Source organism: Protomyctophum parallelum, assembly GCF_964188405.1.
Source record: "Protomyctophum parallelum genome assembly, chromosome: 13".
NCBI classification, from domain to species: domain Eukaryota; kingdom Metazoa; phylum Chordata; class Actinopteri; order Myctophiformes; family Myctophidae; genus Protomyctophum; species Protomyctophum parallelum.
This window is the reverse complement of record NC_139708.1, coordinates 21,995,692-22,021,858: the sequence shown is the minus strand read 5'-3', so window position 1 is coordinate 22,021,858 and position 26,167 is coordinate 21,995,692. Positions and strand designations below refer to the sequence as shown.

The window sequence follows — 26,167 nt, the reverse complement described above, 5'->3', positions numbered from 1 at the left end:
TCCCAACTTCTCCGCCCATTCGCATCGAGTCTACCGAAGTATTAGGTGGGAATGTGAGCGTAGTGTCGAAGTGTTCTTGAGCAAGACACTGAACCCCTAATTGCTCCTGATGTGCTGGTTGGTGCCTTGAATGGTTTCTGCTGCTATCGGTGTATGAATGTGTGAATGTAATGCACAATCTATGCTATATAAATGCACCATTTACCATTTTTAACCACCTAAACCCTATTTACATAGGCCTACTTAATTGACTGGGGCCGGGCAGAGTAAAGGATTTAACTACATCTCGGTGTTATGTTATTACATTCATTGAATTAATTTGAAATTGTATTGCTAATTGCATTTCTTCCAGTAAAACGACCTCTACTGAAATGTCATCAGAAGTGTCACTCTTAATTACTATTGTCCTAAACTAAATTTAAAGCTGGCTAAAGTGTTCAGATAACTGTTCAGATTACTATCCCTTCTATGATGTAGACGACGTATCCACTCAAATCCACTGAAGGGAAACTAATTTATTAAGATTTCTGATTAAGATGCAAGGACACCCACATTGATATGTATCAGGCCACAGACCACTATTTGAAAAGATAAACTTTTGTTCAACTTTGACGATGGACCCCTCTGTCACAGCTGCTGGCATAGTGAGTACAGTCAGAGACTGATGGAAGGGAATGTTACAACAGTACTCATTTCTAAAGAATGTTATAGTTCAGTCTCCATCTCTCTGGTTCTTTTAAATTAAACATAAAATGCATTTTCTTCTATATACCCATTTTTTCCAATCAGGATACTGATAGGAAGTGATGACACAAAATAAATTAGCAGACACAATTGGAACAATATAAAAAAATGAAGCTGATAAATGGATGATGTGTCTCTCTAAGAGCAGGAGAGACAGGGAGACCTATGTTACTGAAAACCACCCTGACTTAGAATCAACCTGGGGACCACTGTTGTGTTGGGTGGGGATATGGGCTGAGATTAGTGCTTTTGCATCATGCTTGCTATGCATGATGCATCCAATGTGTAGACATCTCACTGTTTCTCAATCAGTAGTCAATGACTACTAATAATTTCCTAACAATGACTCAGACAATCAGATGCACTTTCCCTTCTTGAGATTCTAACTCCCTTTTTCTGTTCAATTTCTTGGCCTCCAACTTGTCAGTAAACGACTACATCTACATGGATGTTCAGAATCATAAGTCACCAGGTCATTTAGTTCAGTTTCTCAACTAATGGAAAAAAATAAGAAAAAACGAATCCTACATTACTAAATTCATGGTCAGGGACTACATGCAATACCTTGATGGACCACCTGTTGAAAACCTCTGCTCGATAGCAATGATCACTATCAGAATATAAGCCTACTGCTTTAACCCATACCGTTAATGTACTTCTGTCTACATGTTTGAATGTCAAATTTGTATTAAGTTATTAGCCGTATACTAGTTCTGCACCGTTTGTCCCTCAATTTCAAATCTTTTAGACGAATATAGCAATCTACAAACTGACTCGTCGCATTGCGACACACTGTGAACTTGTAGAACTGCTATTTTCACAGAATATTCACCCCAGAATGGAGATTATAGGGTTCAAGTGGTTAAGAGTGAAAGACAGAAACAGCCCTGCCTTCTGGAGATAAAAAAGGATAATTTAGGGGAGCTTAGTGATATGACTTTTTTCCGTCAGTTGTAAAAACCTCTAAAATGAGCCCCACAGGACTGTTATCTAGTATATCTTAGCTCCCTTTAGTTTACAAGCATACTACTTCAAGTCAAGACCTGCTTTGATTTAGATAACAGTGGCATTTCCCCATCATGCCACTTGGATTACGTGTGCAATGGATTACATGTGTGCAATGGATTACATGTGTGCAATGGATTACATGTGTGCAATGCCGCGGTTCAATAAACGAGGGGTTTATTGACCATTTGACTGACACACACACACACACACACACACACACACACACACACACACACACACACACACACACACACACACACATAGACGAGGACAGTTTAATGATCATTTGTTTGAAACAAATGCCTCAGAAATAAAATATGTGCCATATTCAGGTTTTACAGTGATGTATCAGATGATAAGACTGACAGGAGATAAAAAAGTGCATCTGCTTCAAAACTACATAAAACATACTGGATCTCACACACACACACACACACACGCATGCATGCATGCACGCACGCACGCACACACACACCATAAGCACCCACACCAAAGACGCTACATGAGAAAGGGAAGTGGACCACACAATCTTCCTGAGAAATTAAGTACCATATCAAATCACACTGGAACAGTACTTCTCATCACGCATCATTCAAAATTGAAATACTGTTGCTCAAGACCCCCCCTTGGGTGGGTAATAATGTACTATTCTGTCCATATCGGGTTGCAACTCGAGCAGGGCTGAGTCGGCTCTAGCGACCTTCGCAACCCGTGGCTCAAGTTCCCTAGAGACTCTAAAACTATATACTTTATCGGCGCAAAAAAATAGAAATATTGTTTGCAGTTGTAGTGGCGGCAGCGGGATTCGAACCCGGGATGTGTGGGTTAAGAGTCCAACTAGTAGGAGGGGGGGCCAATCAGAGGCAGGCGGGGACGGGTCTTTGCGCAACAGTATTGCCGTTGTGAATGACGCATCTTATCACAGCCCGTGTCAGAACACTTGAGTGAAAAAAAGGACAAAAAGGACAAAATCTACAATCAATAGGACTCTGCTTGTGTAGAGTTACACAATGGTCAACATAGACAAAGGGAATTAGCAGAAAGAAGACCAACATTGATCTTCAAAATCACCTTCAATAATCCCATTATAACAATGTAATCATTTTCAATAATCCCAATTAATACAACCATGTCATAAAAACATTCACACTGCTAAGCTCTTGCCTTTTTTTCTTTTTCACCATAAATGAATGCCCCTATTTTATACTTTTGTGTTTCAAAAGTTTCAAAAGCAGCAGAAATAGCCATAGCATAGAAGCTCACAGCGCATGTTGACACACTGCATAGTGAGCTTGTATATCAGCAGTCATCGCCATTTTAAATGTTTCAAATAATCTGTGGGCTTCATCAATATTTGTGACTTTACTTGAAACACCGTTAAGTCTTTTGAACATTTCCTGAAAAGTAACGGTCTTGGACATAACAAGGTTTCTGCGCGACAGCGATGACATCCTTGACTCGGCAGATAGCGTTCGCCGCAAATTTGTTCTGCATCAGTTTTCCATACTCATCTCACATTGATTCAAAGCTCATTATTCAGTGAACTCCTTTAGTGAGAAAGAAATCAAATAAATCATTGTATTGGGGAAACACCACCAACAAAGTGCTAAGTATCAGGGATCGTACAAATCCGACGCTCTAATCGATGTGTAAACAGTCATGCCGAATCGTGACATCAACAGTGGATTGAGGTTTTGCTTTTTTTTTTACCGTTTTACTGTTTATCTGCTGCGTACAGCCTGTGTCCAGCACAGCTGGAAGACGCCTCGGAGCTGAACCGTGTCTCTATCAACAGTCTCTGTGAAGACACATTTAGGACCATCTTGAACAACACACTGTGAAATCCTCAGTGTTCATTTCATTTCACTCCAAAGAGTGTACAAATGGAAGCAAATGGACCCGTCCATTTGTACCCTGATGATATTACTGTACAGGAGACACGCCGCTTCAGAGGCAGAGGCTTTGTCTCTCTGGGTCATCCCATGTCCTATTAGTAACATCTTGTCTTTGTTTTATTTGCCCCGACCCTTTCAGGTTGACTGCTTGTCGGGGTGGCTCTTCAGCTTGTGGAATTTGACACTGTCCAACTTTTCAAACCTCTTTCCACAGTGCTCGCAGGTGAAGTTGTAGTGGGCTTCCGGCTTGTGCTTCTTCATGTGCCAGTTGAGAGACGCCCGCTGGCGACACTGGTACCCACAGATCTCACATCTGGAGAGGGGTTGAGAGGGAGAGACGGAAGGTTCAGCAGATGGAGAGGGGTTGAGAGGGAGAGACGGAAGGTTCAGCAGATCATGGAACCGAGAGAAGCGAGATGGAGGTAGGGTGGAAGGGTCAAATGGAGGGGTGGGGTGTTATGTTCATGTTCAGAGAAGTTCACTTATTTTCACCCTGCAATAATGGGCTGCAGTGATCTTAAATGTTACCCTCATTTAAAAATCACACCTGTGTGAACCGAGTGGTGCAACTACTCTCTCCCCCTGCAATTAGCAGGCAACAGTGCAACACGATCTCTCTCTCTCCATTTCTGGCACAACAGCGCCACTTTTGCCCCTACTGGTACTCTACACATAGTCACATAGGTTAGGACAATCACATAGGTTAGGCTGTTCCTTGGGAGTGGTTGCACCACTCAAAAACCCTTCATTGATAATTTAAAAAAAGAAATCACTCCCGTGTGAAATGCGAGAGCTCTTGTCATCGTACATCAATTTATGTTGGCGGACATTTGACTTACATAAGGTGGTCCCTTATTGGCTAAGCGCTCCCACCAACATGATTGGTTAGCTGATTTGCTTAGATATGACGTAAATTTTCCCTTCAATATCAATGGTGTTTAATATTTAATTTACGTCAAATTTAGCAGAATTTTGACTCAATTTCTCTGTTCATTGTCAATGGCAAATCTTGAGACGTGTGGGGACTAAAGCTGTTCATAGAAGGGGCTATAGCGCCCCTTAAAAATCACACCCGTGTGAAGTGAGGGGCGATCTTATCATCGTACATCATACATCATCTCATTCCGGCCAATCAGAATTTGAGTCTTCAATGTTTGTGTTACACAATGTTTGTGTTTACACGAACACTCAAAATTGTCCATTCATTGTCAATGGGATTTAATGTTTGTGTAGGTAGGACAAGGTTTGTGTTTACAGTACATACACACATACACACACACACACACACACACACACACACACACACACACACACACACACACAGAAAGCTGGACATAGGAGGGGCTATCGCCTCCCAAAAAATAATAGGGTTGAATTAATCTTGGTCAACAGTGCTCAACATTTAGATTACATAAACTATCACTATTTGGTAATAAATAACCTCCTAAACTCTTAGGCCCCAATTCAAAACAGTGTACCTAGCAAACAAACACATAAATATCCACTTTGGTTTTATCTGTTGAACTTTGCATGAAGATACCCAAATCTCTGCTGCTGGCCAGGTTAAAGGTTTAACCCATTTCGGCCCGACATCGAAATTTTAAATCCTAAATCCTGACAGTCATTTCTGAAACACCTACTGTATGTTTCTGTATCAGTGGTGCTCAATATTTCCTGTCAAGGACCCCGAAAATGATATGTAATTGGCCGCCGACCCCCAGCTGAAAATATGTTGTTCCAGGAACCCCCCAGAAGCAAAGATTTGAGTTACAAATGTTCGCTCTGAAAAAATATACAGTATATTCCAAGACTTGAGGCTCATTTTAACGATTTTTCAAAAATAGCAGACCTACAAGGTCAGCTATGAGCTTGTAGATCTGCTATTTTTCAATAGCTAAAGTATAACGTAATGCTTAAAACATCAAAAGGGGTTCCCGCTCAAAATGGGTTAAACAGGGCACAGGGATAACGTCCGTGCCCACCACCGCGGAGAACAGGGCTGAGAATCCGCCACGGTGCCGTCTGGCTCCAACAAACAATAATGGCCTTGTTCAACGGTGGGGAAGTGGGGCGGGGGAGGGTGATGTGACGTCCCTTCCACATGCTATGGCCTTCCACTGAGACTCTGTGTGGCGGGGGAGGGTGATGTGATGTCCCTTCCACATGCTATGCCCTTCCACTGAAACTCGGGCTGGCCACTTTGTGTGTACTGGAGGGGACACGTTGCGTACGAGCGTGTCCACTACTACACCCTCCCTAAATTAACCAACCAGTAGAGGGCAGCAGTGACAAGGGCCTACGGACAGTACGGGGGGGGGGCGGCAGTTACTCTGGGGTAGAGTGGCCGGTAGAGCAGCTGGAGGGTTCCCAGTTCGATCCCGGCTCCCTCAGAGTTAGTGTCCTTGAGCAAGACTCTGAAACCCTATTTCTCCTGATGCAGGTTGGTGCCTTGCATGGTGTGTGTGAATGGGTGAATGAAATGCACATCTATGTAAAGTACTTTGGATACACTGGGCGAACACTGGGGAGACACTGGGCAGACACTGGGGAGAGACACTGGGCAGACACTGGGGAGACACTGGGGAGACACTGGGCTCTCCGAGACCGCATCGAGCGAGTGTACATCAGGTGCAGGCTCGGTGGGGTATTTTGTCTCCTCGCAGCGGATTTCCGCATCACGTGTACATGTTTTTTTTCCTTCTCCAGTGACATAAGTCCGCCTCCTCCACATGTGGCACAAAAACACTGCTTGAAACCAGATACTATGCACCCCCCCACCCCACCCCATCCACTAGCTGCCGGCCGGCTGACTGGCTGGCTGAAGTCGCTGACCCAACGGCCAACACACACATGCACGCAAATACCGGAAGACTCGCCCCGGTGCTTGCCCGTTTTCCCTCCCGGAATTGTCACCAGTGAGGGGGATAACTTTGTAATATGCTATTGGCTGTTTGTATTCTTTTTGGAAAAACATAAAAAGATACTCCTGTTGAAAGGCTATATTATTTTACTTATATTGACCCTATAAACAATTTAGTATTATTTAGTATATGTAAGGTTTTGCACACTCAAATGGTACCTCGTCAGATAATCCCCACATAGCCTACAACAATTTCTGTGAACAGACTTCAATGTAGTAGCTTTTCATAAAATATATTTGTACCGTCTGTCTGCTGTCATGAAAGTTTATAGTTAGAGAAATTCAAAGTCCAGACGTCTGCTGTCCAGCATCTCCCACCCCTCACTGGGGAACATTCTGGGAGGAAAACAGAAACGGGGCGAGTCTTCTTGTTACCATGCACGCACTGTTCAACTGTTTGTTGAAGAGACACATTTTCGCTGAATGAATAGAGCTTCAGAATGATAAAGTAGCCTATCTAGCCTACTTATGTGAAAGTGAAAAGACCACAACAAGCCACTGGCTTTATTGCGTTGTGTGACATAAGCATAATAAAAGTAGGATATATAAATTAGGCCGGCTATATTGTGCGCACCTCAAAAGCTATAGTTAATTTATCTCTGTGCATGCCTGAATGCACAGACTGCTATGAATGACGGTGACAAAAATGTATTTTAATTATATGTGGACTGAACTGAATATGTAAGTCAGAGAGACTATACCTAATTCCTGTTATAGTGTCCGTTATTTGCAAAGACCGCGGAGGAGGACTGACTGTCGGAGGGGGGGGGTGATTTATACGTGTGTTCAGGTCAAGATTGATCGATTGATTTTTATTCACAGAATGGGTACAGTTAGAAGGTACAGGTCAATAACTGCTCTGAGGATAAAACCAGAAAAAACACTAAGACTACATCGGGGTTCGGTTCTCCATTTTCAATTAATCAGGAAACGATGACAGCTCAGTCATAATATATTCTGGTTGAGAGGGTGTTATTAGGCTGTAGTGTCAATCCTTATACACTTATAATGAAATATCATATGGTTGGTTTGGTTGCCATGGTTGGTCTCTGGCTGAAGATCTACAGGAAAAAACAGGCAGAATAACTTTGTGCACGCTTTGAGTTTGAGTTTGTATAGGCTACATGTATGAATTATTCTGCTCGGAAATATCTTAATCCATTTAGGCCTGACGGCTGACGTCTAAAATTTAAAAAATGTTCTTCTAAATCATGACAGTTTTCTGAAATACCTATGTTTATATCTCACCTAGAATATTATTATTATTATTACAAATTATATGTAATTGGCTGCCGACCCTCATCTGAAAATATGTTGTTCCAGGGACCTCCCCAGAAGCAAAGATTTGAGTTAAAAGCGTTATATATTCAAAGATATATAAATATATATTCAAAGATTTGCGCCACATTTTCACTATTTTTCAAAAGATAGCTCATAGCGCGGAAGTCGGCAACGTTTTTCAATAATAATAACAATAAACTTTATTTATATAGCACCTTTCATACATAAATGCAGCTCAAAGTGCTTCACAGGGCAGAACATAAAAATAGAATACAATAAAACACAATAGCTAAAGCATAACATAATTCTTAAAACACCAAAAGGGGTTCCTGCCCAGAATGGGTTAAAAAAAGTACAAATGCTGAGGCTTTTTATTAGTAACTTACTGAAGTGGTGTCTCTCCTGTGTGCGTCCTCCTGTGAACCTCCAGGTGATTCTTGCGTTTGAATGACTTCCCACATGTTTCACAGATGAAGTCTCTGACTCCTAGAGAACAATATAAAAATATGGGATGAAATAAAATGCCTGGCTGACGTGTGTGTGTGTGTGTGTGTGTGTGTGTGTATGTACTATACCCGAGTGGATGATCATATGACGATGCAGGTGGTTTGACAGATAGAACTTTTTTCCACAACCTGGATGTGGGCAAACCTTGGTTCTCCCCTTCCGGTGAACCAAGTTCACGTGGTTCTTTGATAAAAGAAAAGGTGGGGAACAAAAAAGGATATCATTATCATTGTTAGAACAATCAGTTTAACAGCCTTCTATTCCATATCAGTACTACATGGCAGAAACGAAACCCTTCAACGAAGCATCCAGAAATAGATTTTACCTGAAAGCTGCTGATAGCTACATACACTTGGCTACAGCCCTCGTATGGACAATGGAACATCTTGAGCATGCCATCTGCTTCGATGACAGGGCCTCGCCTGTTTCTCCTTGATCTGACACAGCAAAATTGTAGTTATAATTGGAAGTGTATGGCTGCAGTGGCTCTACTGGATTTGAAAATACATCAATCAACTCCTCTGTACTCCAAGTCACCGTTCGTATGCAAAAATCTGTTTGGTTTCAACCTGATCCATATTTTCCTTTGCCATCGGGTGCCATGCACACTGGTTATTCTTAGAGCAGAGGTTCACATACTAACATAATGCTCCATGCAGCAATACAAACTGACCAGGCAAATCTTAGTGTTCAAAGTCCTTCAGACTAGAGCTCTTCACAGGTCCTCTAGAACCCGAAACCTTACCTGAGACCTGAGTGGTTGGGTAATCAAATCTTTTCTTCATTACATTTTTAAAAAATCGACTTTTAAACTCAACATGCGACATGTGTGTGAATTCGTTTTAATTATTAATTAAAACCACATAGTACTGTTCTCACATATTTGATAATTATGTGAGCGAGTGCAGTAATCCTGGTCTCTAAACTGCTTCCCCTGGCCAGCCTGATGGAAGGGAAAGGAATTGGTCGGAATAATGTGTTCCTTCCACACGCTACGTCCGGCCGGGGAAACTCCCCCCCTGTCAGGTGAAAAGAAGCAGCTTGGACTCCTCATGCATAGAAGGAAGCATGAGGTCAGTCCGCTGCCCCCCCAGAGGAAGTGTAGCGCCCAGGATTACATTAGATAATTGACACTGGGTGAAAATATGGGTTGCAAAATTGTGGGATAAATATTGAGAAAAAGCTAATCACCTGCTCAAGCTCCTGTGAAGCTCTCTCTCACAGCTAGGTTCAACAGTGGGTTGTAGAAGTTGCTTCTCGTTCATGGCTGGGGAGGAAACAGCATGATCGATCAATCGATAGATCAGTGCAAATAATCTATAATGCAGAATACTGTATGTGATGTAGAAACTACATCAACCAGTGGGTCATGAACCAAAAGTGAGCCGCCAAGGGTACTACTAAGTGATATTTATTTTATCATTCATTATTTACTCTATCTTTAAATCCTTTCTGAAAAAAGTTAAACGAGAAAGCTTACATAGCAAATGGTAAATTCTAAAATAAAGAGTCAACCTGTGATGGATTCATCTTCCTCTGTTGTCCCGAGGTCTGGGTCTGATTGGCAGACCTGGTTGTAGGTCACGCCCTCAATGACAGTGCAGGTGACTTCCTCTACGTCTCCGCCTCCCATATTGAGTTGGATTCCCTCTGACGCCAGAGCTTCATAACTGGGGCCAGTGATGATAATCAGCTGTAAATGACACACATGGGTAGTATAGTACTACTAGTTTTACAATTTACAATCAGCTTTGCTTTAACAATAAAAGAAAACTAGAACGGCGCAAATTCTGGCAAACTGCACGTCACACTGATGAAGGCTGGATAGCCGAAACGTCTGTCCATTTGTGATGTAGAGATAAAATAATAAAAAATGCATTCTTGGGTGTGCGCGACCCTTTACCTATTTTCCAATTAAGACATGTTTTCAAATTCAAACAGTCTCATCCTACGATGAATAGTTCTGAAGTTATGTCAATATGTACAATAGGTTAATCAACAATTGATCTTCTTGACCTCAACTACCAAATACTTCCGATATTGAGAGATATGACTTTGTCTTGGTATTTAACGATGATGTGTCAGTGTACTTACTGAGCCAGATTGCCATACACAGTACACTACATGCACGCACGCTAGATTGTTGATTGTTTACATGTTAAAAAGACTCAATTAATCTGAATTTGACATTTAAATAACAACTTTTTTAAAGAGAAAAAGAAAGGAAGGGAAAGAGGATACTGTTTTTCGTTCTTACGTTTTTGAGGGGCGCTAGCCCCTCCTATATACAGGTATATGTTTGTTTTAAAAATGCCATTGACAATGAAGAGAATTTATTCAATGTTTGTTTTGACACCGTTTGTTTTATATCATCATAACATCACCTAATCATAGCAACATGAGTTAGCTGTGGGTTTTATGCTGTTCAGAGTGACTATTATGGGAAAGTCTCCCATTTGCTTAGACTAGAGGCAGCCAATGAGGATAAAGTGTCGACTACGGTCGCTAGTAGAGGATGGTGAACGCAAAAAGAAGAGAAAAATGGGTACAGTGAGTGAATAGCTTTCAAGGATCTACCTGTGAGCCTTCTAGAGTTGCCCTCTGGTCTGGTATCTCACAACTGGTCACCACCGTTTGCAGAGTCTGAGGGTCAAAGAACTCTCCTTGCTCTGGCACCTGCATGGGCGGTGGAACCAACAGGTCAGGTTGAGAGCCAAATCCAACATGGTCACTCGGGCTCCGGTAGAGTGAAGGGTCCTCATCCGTCTTCTCCAGTCTGTCCGTTAGAGATGCAGTCACTACCACGCACTCATAGCCATCCGGTGAAGCCCCCATTCCTTCATCTCTGAGTCTTTCCCTCCCACCGACACACCCTTCTTCTTCTCCTCTGCCATCCCCAATTCTGTCTCCACATCTCTCTCTTCTCATATCCTGCACCTCTTCTTCATCCTCTGAGTCAATGGGCTCTCCTTCCGCTTGAAATGCATCGTCTGTCTCATTAGAGCCCTGTTGTCTCCCCATGACCATGTCCATCTCCCAGACAGTCTGCTCCGACAGTGGGATGTCTCTGGAGGGAGCCACTATGCTGGGCAGGTGGTTGAGATTCGTGGCCTGTTCCACACAGGCCATGGGCGTATCTTGCACCCGAGAACCATCCAGATTTTCTTCAGCATCTAGAGAATGGTAAACAGATCATTTGTAGTCACTTTACTGAACTATGTTAAGAGCAGCCAGCCAGGCAAAACCCAAAAGCAAATAAATATTTGCATGTTTATACGATCAACTTAGCCTAGAGGGAAAATGTGCTCAACTGTGAGTCAAAGAAAGCCAAAATTAGTGAGGTACTATAACTTGACTAGATGAAAGGGGATAACCTTTCATGGCCAAAAAGTGTCCATTTGTTGACTGCTTTAAATTATAACATTATTATATACAACAGAGTGTGTAGATTTTGTGTTTACTTTAATCTCGTTTACACTTAAAGTACTTTACCACTACAAGGAAACGAGTCCAGACATGTTCTTTTGAGGAAATGGAGAGTCGAGATGGCAAAGGGCCTGGTTAAATTAGTTATTACAAAGTCAAACATAGATAAGAATCGTATTTCCTTCTCCGACGTCCATATTTAAACCTTCTGCTATCAGCTATAGTTTTACGACTCCAACAACCTTTGAGCTGTCTGTCAGCAATCGTTTCCCTTCTCCTCTTCCTAGTCATGTTGCCTTTTGCCACTGGGACGTTTATTCTGCTAACCATCTCTCCATCATCGTCCTCTCCATTCAACTCCCCCTCGGGCTCTGAATCACTAGCCTCCCTCGGTGGCGAGTAAAGGAACTGCACAAAAGAGTGTTGAGCGTCACACTGCCAGATGGCTGTAGTGGAGAAGCCCAGCTGGGGCTCCAGGACTCTGAGCTGGGGCTCGTGAAGGCACGTGTCGCAGTGTTCCTGGTACCATGTCACCAGGCTATGCAGGCTCGAAACGCGCGGCTCCTTCCTTCCTGTGAAAGAATAGGAGTGTAAAACGGATCAAATAATAGCAACTGTTACTGAGTGATTTAAGGTTATTGTTTTAATGCACCGATACAACCTGATTTCTTACCCCTTTTGAGCTTTACTGATAACTCTGGGGAAATCTTCTTCCTATTAGACAGATATACGAAAAGGATATTTGGATATTGCCTGGACATTAAAGCAATGCACAATGAACACAGTGACCGACACCAAAAAATGTGGTGAAGATACCAAGTTGCCAACACTTTGGTGGCTGCATCATGTCAGAAATTATAAATTAGTATTAGTATGCTATGCACCTGTCTTCTACCCTTTTCACATCAAGGTCCATTATATATATATATATATATATATATATATATATTCAGCATCTGAGCCACGGACCACCATTTGATGATTTAGCCTCTCAGACCCAAAAATAAAGAATATGTTTTGTTATCGTTGCCTCGTTGGATAAGATTTTGTCCTCAATTCCATGCTGTATTGATGTGGCATCATAGGAGAATACAGGCAAATGTTGATCAAAATAAAAATTCTTCTACATTCTCTGATTGTGTAGACTTCTTGTAAATTAAGTAATGCAGATGTCTAGCAGATATTTAACAATCATTTAACTTTTGAGAGTGTAAAATGAAACCAAATTGGTTTCATTTTACACTCTCAAGGGTTAAAGGTCTATAAGGGTCCATTTGGTTACCAACTCTCCAATTTAGCTGGGGAACGCCTGGAAGAACCCCCTCAAGAACCACTGGTGGTCACCCGACCATTGGTTGAAAATCACTGTAGTACTACTACTACTACTACTACTACTACTACTAGGCTAGACATTTTTGATTGAAGAATACTATATTAACAGTTTGCAGACATAACATCAGGAATACAGTGAACATAGCTCGCCTTACCCGGTACAGTGTTTCCGCTGGTACTTCTCTCCATAGGTAGAGTTAAGCAGGATTAGATACTCTGCCAGTCCGGCGTCGCTCAGACTCGTCCGCCTGCGGAGTTCACTCCACAGCCTGTGGGACTCTCCCAGGTAGACCCGCCGCACGTCGTATTTCTTCCTGGACTCCAGACGCCGCTGTGCTCGGTCGGAGTCGGTGAGCCTGGGCCGCCCTCTGCAGCGCCTCAGAGCGGCAGCACGGTCCAGCGACGGCGCCTCCACTTCTTCTGCATAGCGATCCGCCATCTTGGCAACAACAACAGCTGTGTTGTGATTATTGCCAAAAGATTACGGAAGCTGTAGTCTGGCCTAACAGGAAGTCGGAATGTGTATGCATGCACATGTATTGTATATTATATAATATATTAATATATAAAAAAAAACATGCGTGTATCATTGGTGCGAAATACAAAAATACAATCACACGCGTGTGGTGTGGGTGCCAGCCAGGGGAACAACAACGAGTGTACGGTAATATTCAGTGTGCACTTTAAAAAAAAAAAAACTCTGTGACGGAACACAAATGTAATAACGTTTGTTCCACACGGACCCGTCGGCAGCATGGACACACACGTGAACCATGTAAACAAAGGCTCCGAAATCAACACTAGTGGACTAGTAGACTGTAAATCACTTTAAGGTTATTAAGGTGAGGTACAGGGATTGATTGTACAACTGTCACCATGGCAGATATACTGACTGTTGTGTTCAAGACTTTTATTGCACAAACGGGTCTTAATACCACGAAGGATTTCCAAGTAATTTGCCCATCTGCGGCTACCTCCAGTAGTCTGATGGTCGGGGATCGCAGCATCACTCGGTCTCTGCTGCTACTGGCGGCCGTGACAGCTGCCTCGGAACTGGGGATCAAAGTATTATTCTTCACACAGACTCAGATTCAAAGCCTACCACCCCCTCTTCAGAACTGCACGTCCAAACTGAGCCCAGACAGTTTGAAGGTAACACGGGGGGGGGGGGGGGGGGGGGGGGGGGGGGGTAATACGCACTATTAGTAATTTAAGCCTTTTTCTACACATTTTCTTTTTTCTACACTTGCGACAAAATCATTTTGGGCAGAAGCAACTACATTTGTATAGTGTATACGTTATTTAACAAAGCATACATTGTTTTTTTGTTTGTTTTGTTTTTACATTTTGGGGGGGAAATTGCCAGTGTTGGGCAAGTTACTTTGAAAGCGTAGCTTGTAAAGCTACAAGTAGCTCACCATGGCAGTAGCTTGATCAAGCTACATAGCTACCCCTGGAGAGATGTAGCTTGTAAAGCTACAGCTACATGGAAAAAGTAGCTCAAAGTAGCTCAGCTACTTTTTATTTTTCAGTGTTAAATTGAGAATGTACATGCGGGAGACCCCTCCTCCCCTCTGGGAGACCCCTCCCCTCTGGGTGACCCCTCCTCCCCTCTGGGAGACCCCTCCCACCCTGCTCCCCTCGGGGAGACCCCTGCTCCCCTCTGGGATTCCCCTCCCACCCTGCTCCCCTCTGGGAGACCCCTCCTCCCCCTGCTCCCCTCTGGGAGACCCCCCCACCCTGCTCCCCTCTGGGAGACCCCTCCTCATCCTGCTCCCCTCTGGGAGACCCCCCCACCCTGCTCCCCTCTGGAAGACCCCTCCTCACCCTGCTCCCCTCTGGGAGACCCCCCCACCCTGCTCCCCTCTGGGAGACCCCTCCTCCCCCTGCTCCCCTCTGGGAGACCCCTCCTCACCCTGCTCCCCTCTGGGAGACCCCCCCACCCTGCTCCCCTCTGGGAGACCCCCCCACCCTGCTCCCCTCTGGGAGACCCCTCCTCCCCCTGCTCCCCTCTGGGAGACCCCCCCCACCCTGCTCCCCTCTGGGAGACCCCTCCTCCCCCTGCTCCCCTCTGGGAGACCCCTCCTCCCCTCTAGGAAACCCCTGCTCCCCCCTGGGAGACCCCTCCCACCCTGTGATACCAGGGCCAATCAGAGGCCAATTAGCGGCAGCTGTCAAGTGCTGATATGCCCTCAAAGCAATCAGAAAAAGGAACAGTCCTTGATTTTTCAAAGGGGGTTCTAGTACAAGAATTAACACAGCAACCAATGGTCAAAATTAATATATTTCTTTCATGTTATTGCCCAAAATTGTAGCTTGTAACTTGAGTAGCTAAGCTACAAAAAATGACCCAAAAGGTAGCTGAGCTACTTGACGAGGTACACAAATATGAATGTAGCTAAAATACCACAAGCTACAGCAAAATGTAGCTCAGCTACGTAGCTCAGCTACATGTAGCTTAATACTCCCCAACACTGGAAATTGCCAATTATTAGCTGCACATAGCTGCACAGTGCCCACTCAACATGTATCTGTATGACTGTATCTGATGACCACCAAAGTGAAGCTAGTAAAGGATTGTGTTTTGGGCAGGGTCGGGTCTTATCTATGGTGCTCCCTCTCCTCTCTTCTCTGGAGATAAGAAGAGAGATCTTCTCCCCCCCAGTTTACATATCTGTCTCTTGTGCACAATACAGATAATTTGGGACCATGTTTTGCTGAAAGGTCGAAGAAATGAGCTGTAGGTGAAAATATTGTACAGACAGTGTACAGTGTGTGTATTACAAACTCAAGACTGAATAGAAGAGTTACCCTGATAAACTAAGTTATGGTCACACAGGTCTGAAAAGGTAATTCATCTGAACTGTAACCTGACTTGGTGTACTGTGCATTTGAACCAAGCAATCTTCTAATGCAACTTGTTTTTGACTGACTTAGAAAGCTCTCTCTACTCTTTATTTTTCAGAAAATCAAGTTTTGCTATCCCAGGACTGTGACAGAGCTCCTCCAGCAGGTGGCCTGCCTTCACGAATCGGCTCCTCCATCTCTGATAATAGTTGACCGGCTGGAGGGCTACCTCCGCGGCGCAGGAGGCTGTAGCCACAGTGAACTTCAGCAGGCGGAGCAGTCCTGTGCTGCACACGTCTCTGCGTTGCTGCATGACACGGCTGCATTTCTCACACGAGTCCTGGAGCAGCGGGACACAAGCTTGGCTCCCTGCCGGGTCATCGCCTCGTTTGAGCCACAGTTGGAGGTCGGACAAAGAAGCGGGGATCTGTCGGCACCAGATCCCGTCCTCTCTGTGCTTGATCGCTACTTCCAGGTTCGGTGTACTTTGGACAGAGATGAGAGCTATGGAGCCACGGCAGCTGGTCTACAGGAGGTGTGGCATGTGTACCTCTCTGGGACAGGTATCACAGAGGCCCCCTGTACTGAGGGAAGCAAGAGCAAGGAACCAGGCATAGCACTGGAGTGGCGGTTGGCTGTTTGTCATGATGGCTTAATGGAGTTTACCTCGGTTTGAAAGTGTGCAAATCACAGACTTTAAGGAGAAGAAAAAATATCAGCAAACTTGTTTTTAAGGTCTGGCAAAAAGCTAAACTTTTTGCCTGATGAAGACCCGAGAGGTTAAAACGTTGCTGCAATTTAAATAAAGTACATTTTTGGAGCTTAAAAACAAGTGTGCAGATGTTTTTTCTTCTTGATTCTTGCCTTGATGTCCACATTACAAAAAGTTGAAATGTTATGTTTTTGCATATTGATCTGAGAAACACAACGTGCTTTTATGAACGTAATGATTTATGATCATCAAATGTTCCTGTTCATTCAAATAACCAGTTCCTTCCTATTGCTTACAAATAAGCATACATAATACATATACTTATTTGTATAAGAGTTCTGCTATCTGAAAGTGAAAATAGCTGTTCTACAAGCTTTTTATTTGGATATTTTCAGTGAGCGCCACAGCTGTGCAACAACATATAAATCAGGGCTTTGTTTATGTTTGAACCTACATGACTGCCCTGGCACTATGATGTGTGAGATAATGTAATCTTTTGTGAAGCCATGCTTCCTTATCTTACATTCAGTAGAAGGTGACCTGTGATTCACCCATTCAACTCATATGACTGTTTAACTGCCAGTGTCAACTCTTGTGTCCTTGGTTTCAACTAAAGAGGACGCACATGCTGAAGATTGTACATCATTTAATGAGTTTAAAGTTGCATTTTCATTAAAAAATATATATATATGTGAAAAATAATATTGGTGAGTAAACATCACAGGTCTTTGTTGCCTGAAGTCACAAGTGATATGCCGGTACTCAGTTTTACTATTCCACGTAATCACAGTAAAAGAATAAAGTTAAGCAAGTTAAAACAATAACAAGAAAATAGTATATTCAAATGTGATTCTCTCAACGGGAAAATAATTGAGAGAAATATCCTATTTCAAACTAAGCGTTGAAAAATAACTCAATAACTTTAAGAATTTGAAATGGATACCTTCATAGTTGAGTGCATGTCCATGGAAATAGTTACCTCATCAGAATACCCTTACCGTATTCGGCAAAGAATTGGAATCAGCCATTTAAAGCATTTTAGCAAAACTAGTTTTAAACTAGCTACGTCAAATAGCTTGTGCTGATTTGTACAGCAATTTATTATAGTGTAATTAGGTAGGATTCCCTCCCACAAACTGGCACAATTAAGGTTCTATGAATGAGACTTACCTAATTGCTGAATGTTGACGTAGCATTGTATTCTTGCATAATGCATTCTTTGAAACAATAGTAACAGGATAGACAGATAAAACAAAACAATCACACATATTTACAAATACAATGCGTTTCATCAGCATTTGGACCATAGAATACAAATGACAGTGAATATTAAATTAAAAGACAAGTAGTCTCCATTAAAAACAATGAAAAGGAGAAACTGTCTAAATGCTGATGGCTCTCACTATTGTGTTAACTTGTATTTCAGTGAAGATATAAAAAAACGTATGTACTATGTACAAAATTACCAATGTATATAAACATGTGAATTGTTGTCACATCTTTGTTGTATGTGTCAACTACAGCTGCCATTTACATTTAACGATAGTCCTGTACAGATGAGAGCTTATTTATACTCTATTCTATTGTATCCACATTTGACTCTTCTTGCTGCATTTTCCTGGGTTGTCTCTGCTTACAGTGAGGTGTCAGACTGCATCTGACTACAGAGTCTACTGTAAATCCTTGATGTTTCCCTCTTGCTTGGAGGGTAAATTGCAGAGTGGCCAGTTTGGTCAAATATGTAAATACCCTTTATCTGTCTTTTTCGTCAGATATCCAAGCCTCAGTCAGTTTGTAGGCTGTTATTGGGCTTAGCTCTTAATCAACAGCCATAGCGGAGTGGGTGCTGACTTGTCAGTAAGGGTTTTCTGGGAACAGGAATCTCATTCTTATACTCATGAGCATAAACTGACAGTTTCCCAATGTCATCTATCCGGCTGGAACTCATGGGGCTGTAGTCCATGGACACCCCAGAGTCGGCCACTGCCATATAGGTGTATCCAGGGCCTTTGGGTGACCAGTTGTGGTTTGGATACTCAAAACTAGACTGGGATGAGAGACGCCCAGAGCCAGAGCTCTGCTGTAAGGAACCCAGGTCGGATTGGGACTCCGATGACTTTGTCCCGGAAGCAAAGAGAACTTCCAGGGGCAGCGTCTCCTCTAAGATGTCATCCAGAGGTTCGTCCCTGCGGTTGTGGCCATTAAGGGTGACATAGGCGTCTTGGGACTCCATTAGCGAGGACTGGGAGCATGGGGCAGGTTGATGGTGGAGGACCCTCAACTGGTCCATCAGCCAATGGTCATGGGAAGTTTCTTTCCATCTCTCCATCGATGCTGAATCCACTCTCATGAGCGTCTTCTCCTCATCCTTCTGCTCCCCCTCTTCTCTTTCATTGGCCATGGGCCGAGTGGCCTTGGGTGGCAGAGGTGGGGAGACCAGTGGAGGGCCCAGACTGAGCTCTGAGAGGACCTCCAGTGTAGATGCACGCTCCTCAGAATAGAATAAAGCTGGGCTCAGCCAAATGCCTCCGTTGGTTTGGCCCAACCACTCCTATTGGAAAACAATATGTGAATGTTAGTGCATTAATGTTCGTACAGCCTAATACAACATTAACACTATGAGAATAGTCTGACAAGATGGTGAGAGGTGAGCTAGACTACTATATGGGTATGTGCATGCATAGTGTCGTGAGTGGCAAATCGAATGGAAAAGTGAGTTGAACGTTGTTTAACGTCATTTAATGCAATCAGACAGGACTTTTCTGTATGGATGTACAGTATGGGCTGTCAAGGCCAGAAAGTAGCCTATAGTTTTTTGCCACTTAGTAGGCGTTCCTGCATAACTTCCGGGTATAATGATGATGTCACGCACATACCCTTTATACTATATAGATTATAAATAGGGCTCCATCTTGCGCCACCCTTATCCCTTTATTATTTGCCATTTTTTACTATTTTGAAAATCATTTTAAAATAGTTCAACTAGCATCTACACGTTGTGAGCTTGTAGATCAGCTATTTGAACTATTTTAAAAGGTTTTTTTAAATAGTAAAAATTGGCAAATAAGTTTAGGGATAAGGGTTAAGGGGTGGCGCAAGATATAGCCCTATAGCTGAACTATATGTAACATACATACGACTCTCTTGCTAAAATGGCTGACCATGTCTGGACATTGTCAAAGTTGTTATTCACTCTCTTGACAACTTGTTTTGGTCACTTGGAGATTGATTGTTTCTTCAGAGACGTCTCCTCTGTATCCACAGGGTCAAAGTTCAGCCCTCTGAACTATCTATCTAGTCTCAAACAACCTAGCTCAAGTATTCTATAAACTTGCATACTAAATATAAGATACATACAAAATGTATATAAAGTATTACGAAACCATATTATCAGCAAAAGATAACTGGCTAGGTTGCGTATCAACCACAACAATTATGGAATTTTAATAGTAGCTATTTGTACCTGAAAGTCACCACCATAAACTGAAAATAGGCCTTGGAACTTGCTCTCAGGATTTGGAATGACAGGCCAAATCTTCTTTATGAGAAACCTGGATATGCAATAACATAAAAGCAGTTACACGTTTGTTATTATACAGTACTACTGCTGTAATCGATGATGGAGATTTGTCACCACCAGTAAATATAGTGGAAGGCTGTACTTATTTTGTGTGCATGAATGGCTGACTGACCTGCGTTGGGACAGGAGTGTCATGACTGACAGCATTATGAAGAAAAGAGAGATGATACAAATCAGAGATATGATGAGTGGGTCCAGATCTGGAGGAGACAAAATGGCCAAGAATGAGATGAAAAGCAACAAGGAAAAGAAGATCTCCCCTAAGGATTAATGTGGTGTATGTTGTGTTTCTTTATATTTTATTGTTACTATTTACCTTTATTTAATGCTAAAATGTTTGTTGAAGATTTGTTTTTAATTATTATTGTATGTATTCTTTCACCAGTAGTTGTAGGTAGAAATGCTCTTTTGCATCATGTGACAATGACTGCCAAAAACGTCATAATATCATGAACACAATAGCCAATACTAGTAGTATTAGTATTTTATTAAATTTCCACAAATTACACGGCATCACAGTACATGTCAAGGCTTGGAATAGCCAATCACCCCTCCCCCCATTCTAGTTGTATAGTGATCTGATGCTTGGCTTGTGTGGTGATGCATCTTCATATTACTTTGTGTAGGCTATATAGAAACACACCTGCTGGCAGAGTGTCCATAAAGATGGGATCGGTCCAAGCACTCCAGTAGCCGTCATAGCTAATCCCGTCCCCCGGCTTGACACGGACCCGCACCTTGTATTGGGTACCTGGCTCCAGATCTCTCAGGACCAGCTCTGGTCCGTCCACCTCCTCCACCTGAAGGGATTAGGATGAGATGTAGAATGATCTTCAACTCCCTGATCATAAACATAACAAGTAAAGTAACCAACATTAAACAGTACATGGATCAGAGCTATAGTGCCCAGGAAGTATAGGCCTACTGTGTAAAGCCCAACACACACCGTCTGTGAAGCGGGTGTGCAGCGACGCGGCACAGTGTCACAGCCGCACAGCAACACCAGTGAGCGTCTGACAACGCCGGTGTGGGATAGGTTCATTGAAAATAACGGAGGCGGCTGTTTTGACGCACGGTGTTCGCAGACGGTGTGGGAGGCCCTTGAGTTGGGCTTAAGCTTGTCTTGAATAATTACCACTAGTATGAGGTTATCTGGTAAATTATAATTACAGTGTTATGTCATACCTGTATAATTTAACAGAGGTTCCCAAATCCAAAGGTTTTCAGCTGAGACCAAACAGATACTTTATTTGTTGTAACCCACGGTACCCAAACCCAATAGCGTAAAAACATATCACTATTCACAAGCTCTCAACGTGACGCATTATGAGCTAGTACACCTGCTATTTTCTCTGTTTTAAATATGGCATAAGTTATTACGGTATTTATTATGGAATTGTTTTTGACATTTTTCTATATAATTTGTGAATATAGGAAACGCAATAAAATATAGTTATTTACTTACGACCACGACCCAAAAATGGGCGCTGACCCTGTGTTTGGGGAAACACTGCATTATAATAGTGTTAGTAATGTCACATACCTGTCCCACGTGGCTCTCCACTGTGGCGTAGCTGATCTCAAACACCATGAGGTTTTCCATGAATTTGACAGTAGGAGGCACCCAGCGCACCCTCAACTGGCCCTGCTGGTCTGTGGTGCTCACCGTCACATCAGCAGGAGGGTCTGGCAGAACTGGCATGCAGACAGATTGGGGGGAGGGTTGGATTGGATTTGGAGGGAAAGTATGCTGACAATCCTGACAATGTATACTGCTCCAATAGATTTAATCTGGACAAATGTAAGCAATGTATAGGTAAAGGTATGGCTCCCCCATATCTTGCAAGTATGATTGAACCCTACAAACCCTCCCGCGCACTCAGATCAGCCAACGCAGGGAAGCTGGAAGTACCCTCACTAAAAACGCCGGGACAACGCTCCACACGTCCCAAACTCTTCTCCCTTCTGGCTCCAAAACTGTGGAATGCACTTCCCATTGCAGTCAGAACTGCAGCATCACTCCCAATCTTCCGCCGTAGTCTGAAAACCCACCTTTTTAGACTCCATCATGGCCCATAGCACTTACCCTACCCCCTTAGATAGCATTTCTGTAGACTTAGATAGCATCTGATACAGACTTAGACTTAGATAGCATCTGATACAGACTTATAGCATGTTATGTAGACGGCACTATAATTGCATTGTATATAGTCATAGCACGCCATAGTACATATGTATAGCATAGTAGTATATATATAGTTTATATGTATAGTCTCATAATATAGATATTCCACTGTTACTTTCTTAGCTTACGCATGTTTTATGATAAATGCTTTTGTGATGTATTCCCATGCTTTTGTTCTTGATTATTGTAAGTCACTCTGGATTAAGAGCGTCTGCTAAATGCCTAAATTGTAAATTGTAAATGTATAGGTCTATACTGACTTTTAGGAGAAGCATGTGCTGCATGCTACATTGTAAACAAGTAAGTAAACATGTATGCATTTATCTGTCCCTGTTTTTGTATGTGTACTGTGTTTTTAAAGCTTTTTTACCATGCTGTAACACGAATAGCCCAATTTGGGACAAACTTGACCTTGAAGTTGACTTTAACAGTGAGAGTGTAAAGATTGGACCCAAGAATTAATTTGAGAAATAACATTGTTGTTAAGTATGTGTGTCTTTACTGAAACAAGCGTACACAGAAAATATGGAAGACTTACTGACGAGCTCGATCAAGATACTGCGGTTGTGGATCTGGACTCCGTCCTTATGCACTTGGACATCCATAGGGACAAAGATATTTGTCTTGTTCAGTTGACACATAAAGAGCCTCTTGGCACCGACAGCAGGGAAGGTCTTCACGGGACACCTGATGCTGTTCTCTCGCCTACAGGACATTTGAAATTGTGTGAAATGGGACCTTTTGCATAATGAGTACTTTTACTTTTGGTATAAGCACATTTTGATGCCAATACTTTTTTTTTAAACTTTTCTCAAGTCAATTTTGAATACCAAACATGTAGGCTACTTGTAACAGACTATTTCGGCAATAGGGTATTGATACTTTTAGTTAAATAAAAAAATGTGAGTGCTTCTTCCATCACTGCACCAAATGGACTGTGCTGTTACACTGACTCTCACCGCAGATTTCGCTGCGCCTACTACATACTTTCAACGATGCCCCTGGGGAATTGTCACCACGATCAAATTATGTTGATGTATCACGTTTAATCCATGGGGTTCACGGTCCACCAGGTTTTGATGATCATTAAACCCCATGTGTGATATTCAACCAGGTTTCCAGCATGTGACTCACTTGTAGGTGTATGTGAAGGTGTACTGGTCAGCAGATCCAGCCCTCTCCTCGTCCTCCTCCCAGAAGCAGGTGAGGTCCCCTAAAGTCTCAGAAAAGCACCTAAGGCTCGCTGGCTCCTCAGTCAGTAGTAGGGACACTGGGTGGGGGGTAGACCATACAGGCTAAAGTTAGATTTGACTTCTAATTTGATTATCAGAAGAAAATAAGGGGAAAAACATGAGGGCCCTTACCCCTTATCCCTAAAGTATTAGCAATGTTTTACTATTTTGAAATACATTTTAAAATAGCTCAATAGACGATCTTCATCGACACATTGTGAGCTTATCAGCTATTTTAACTTATATTGCATATTGGTTTTAGGGGTAGGCTAATGGGTAAGGTAAGGTGCATGGCGAGCAAGACGGGCCCTCAGTATCCAAAATGATTAATTGTTGCAGGACAGCTGTCAGCTGGTCAAGGTCATTAACACTGTTAACCAAACACTGTGGGTTTATGACCGTGTTTATTTATTATTAATATTTAAATAGCCTATTTGTTGAATTCTCCTACCTTTCTTTTCAAAATGTGCTGTCTGGTCCGTGGAAGCCGTTTCTGCATATAATATCACGCAGAAAACCAACAATCGACTCAGATGTTCATAACACATTTTTACTTCCTAGGCTCTCCGTGGTGATTTATGGCTTTTTTCCCTCTGTGATTGTGAATAAAGTCCTTCCTCAGTCTGTCCACCTCTGCATCACTAGCGTGCAACCTGCCCCGAGCGTCTGTTTTCTCGTTTACGGCTTGTTTTGCAGATACCATGGATGGGTACTTTTTTTCGCGCGTGTACCAATGGAGATAAGGTGGGGAAGCCAAACTGTTTACTTTGACACAAACCAGCATGGAAGCAGAGCAGAGGTGGAGCAAGTTTAGTGTTACATTTACTACAGCTCTTGTTTGTGGGAGGGAATTTACGCACGCACTCATTGATGTTGAAGCGTGCGTAATGCGCATGTCATGGACATGTAGGCTCACTAGGCTGTAGCCCAAACTCAAACATGCTTTCATGCGCGAAAATCAAAACAAATCAACAAATAAATGAGCAAACACTATCTATTATATATATTACTTCAGTATTATTGTTAACTGTTACATTAACCCAAAAGTCAAGCATGTAGGCCTAACCGAGCCCGCATAGACAGCACAGCTAAGGTACAGGCGCACTCGTACACCTCAACTAAATACTCAAACGGTTTCTTATCTACAAACAGCAGCCATAATGTTGTAGCTGGAGCCGTTTTATCTGTGCTGCAGCCTGCAGGCACAGCTGTCACTTATAGCCTGTCCGTGATAAGCAAGGGGGCGTTGAGACCCATCCCCAAATACGCATTAGAGCCATAGACTTAATTCACTGTTTGAATTAAAGTCCAATGCTTCATCATCATATCTCTTGAAGGACACGTCTGAATTCTCATTAAAACCACATAATGCTGATGATTGATGAAACACTGGTGAGATTGAAAAAGATGAGCTGCTTGGTGAAAGTTTCGTTTTAGATTGCATGGGGGCCGCCGGGCCGGGGCCATCATTTTGAAATTCAGGCCAACTGACTTGTAGTTTTAGGTGCTGTTGCTGTAGGTAGGCGTAGGCCTAACAGCAGGAAAAGAGGGGCTGCAGGAAATAGTCGCGGTGGACAATGGCAGTGTGGTTTCTCCGATAATATCATAACAAAAGGTCTGGCATAATGGTAAAGTTGTGAGGAAGGAAGGATGCAAGCTAGGCCATACATCATATCAGCATGTCAAATAACCAGGCACTGTGTGAGTGGCAAGTTTTGCAATATCTCCAATGGGATTGCAATAAATAGGTATAGTCTCTTTAATTTCCCTTTTATAATGATTGTATTTTATTTTCATAAACATATTTCAACATATTCAATTTATAATATAATTATATATTAACTTTCTAACAATGTCAATGCCTAAAACAGAAAATAAACACCTGTATGACATAAAAACAAGCAGATTACACCCTCTTTTGGTAGCAACGGCACTAATCTTGAATGCAACCACAACCAGACAGATCAAAATCACAAATGATAACATGCGTCTCTTGATTAACATTCCCAGTTGTGATATGCTGAGTTGTTTTGGTATAGTGAGTGAGTCAGTAATCTTCAGCTCTTCCCAATTGGGTACAGTATATCAGCAATGTTGTTGCATCTACAACTACATGCAGTAATACAGAGACTGTGTGTTACTAGCCCACCATTGCTCCTTCATATGGTAAAATCTGTCCTTCAAGACAACAGAACAAACCCCCTGTGTGGCTCATTGTGGAGTGATGGCCAGTGCAGATAACATGATCATATCTCCATCTTCTACTTGAAACAGAATATCAGTGGTCAGCAGAACACTCAGGCAGGAGAGATAAGTGGCCTTGGCCACTGGAGGGTGACCGGTATTTGGCAGGTTTGACCCAGCCCCAAGGTTCTGCAGAAGGGACGTTGGGGATGGCAACGTTCGGCTGCCATTATGGCTCTCAAAGGCCACATGACAACCCAAACTGACAGTCGGGACTTGGTAGCCTACTGACAGTCAGTACAGTAGTAGCAACG

At 42.7% G+C, this 26,167-nt stretch overlaps 3 protein-coding genes across 4 annotated transcripts; 1 reads left to right on the top strand and 2 right to left on the bottom strand.

The window, feature by feature from the left end:
• Positions 1 to 3,464: 3,464 nt before the first annotated feature.
• znf653 (zinc finger protein 653) lies at positions 3,465 to 13,639 on the bottom strand. Of its 2 annotated transcripts, XM_083779452.1 has the most exons (10): positions 13,269 to 13,639; positions 12,455 to 12,495; positions 12,024 to 12,353; positions 10,933 to 11,528; positions 9,871 to 10,048; positions 9,547 to 9,622; positions 8,681 to 8,792; positions 8,424 to 8,538; positions 8,235 to 8,334; positions 3,465 to 3,960 (listed from the first exon to the last, which is right to left on the bottom strand). In XM_083779452.1, the coding sequence occupies exons 1-10, from the start codon at positions 13,550 to 13,552 to the stop codon at positions 3,783 to 3,785; spliced, it is 2,010 nt and encodes a 669-aa protein (XP_083635578.1). In that variant the 5' UTR covers positions 13,553 to 13,639; the 3' UTR covers positions 3,465 to 3,782. The 2 variants fall into 2 exon arrangements, with proteins under 2 accessions (XP_083635578.1, XP_083635579.1); XM_083779453.1 differs by lacking the exon at positions 12,455 to 12,495 and having other exon boundaries at positions 13,269 to 13,451.
• Positions 13,640 to 13,752: 113 nt separating this feature from the next.
• On the top strand, positions 13,753 to 17,335 carry swsap1 (SWIM-type zinc finger 7 associated protein 1). Its single transcript, XM_083779945.1, has 2 exons — positions 13,753 to 14,265; positions 16,079 to 17,335. The coding sequence occupies exons 1-2, from the start codon at positions 13,990 to 13,992 to the stop codon at positions 16,634 to 16,636; spliced, it is 834 nt and encodes a 277-aa protein (XP_083636071.1). The 5' UTR covers positions 13,753 to 13,989; the 3' UTR covers positions 16,637 to 17,335.
• Positions 17,336 to 17,425: 90 nt separating this feature from the next.
• Positions 17,426 to 24,422, bottom strand: epor (erythropoietin receptor). The gene is made up of 8 exons (XM_083779944.1): positions 24,121 to 24,422; positions 23,572 to 23,707; positions 22,976 to 23,142; positions 21,796 to 21,947; positions 20,896 to 21,052; positions 20,365 to 20,452; positions 20,136 to 20,223; positions 17,426 to 19,223 (listed from the first exon to the last, which is right to left on the bottom strand). The coding sequence occupies exons 1-8, from the start codon at positions 24,215 to 24,217 to the stop codon at positions 18,495 to 18,497; spliced, it is 1,614 nt and encodes a 537-aa protein (XP_083636070.1). The 5' UTR covers positions 24,218 to 24,422; the 3' UTR covers positions 17,426 to 18,494.
• Positions 24,423 to 26,167: the final 1,745 nt, after the last annotated feature.

Coding starts and splice junctions, on each gene's coding strand:
- znf653 (XM_083779452.1), bottom strand. CDS start 13,552: ATGGCGGATCGCTATGCAGAAGAAGTGGAGGCGCCGTCGCTGGACCGT. Junction 12,496..13,268: donor CAGCGGAAACACTGTACCGG/GTAAGGCGAGCT, acceptor TCTGTCTAATAG/GAAGAAGATTTCCCCAGAGT. Junction 3,961..8,234: donor ACAGGAGAGACACCACTTCA/GTAAGTTACTAA, acceptor ACCCCTCTCCAG/ATGTGAGATCTGTGGGTACC.
- epor (XM_083779944.1), bottom strand. CDS start 24,217: ATGTGTTATGAACATCTGAGTCGATTGTTGGTTTTCTGCGTGATATTA. Junction 21,948..22,975: donor TATCTTGATCGAGCTCGTCA/GTAAGTCTTCCA, acceptor TCTGCATGCCAG/TTCTGCCAGACCCTCCTGCT. Junction 21,053..21,795: donor TGGAGAGCCACGTGGGACAG/GTATGTGACATT, acceptor TAATCCCTTCAG/GTGGAGGAGGTGGACGGACC.
- swsap1 (XM_083779945.1), top strand. CDS start 13,990: ATGGCAGATATACTGACTGTTGTGTTCAAGACTTTTATTGCACAAACG. Junction 14,266..16,078: donor TGAGCCCAGACAGTTTGAAG/GTAACACGGGGG, acceptor TTTATTTTTCAG/AAAATCAAGTTTTGCTATCC.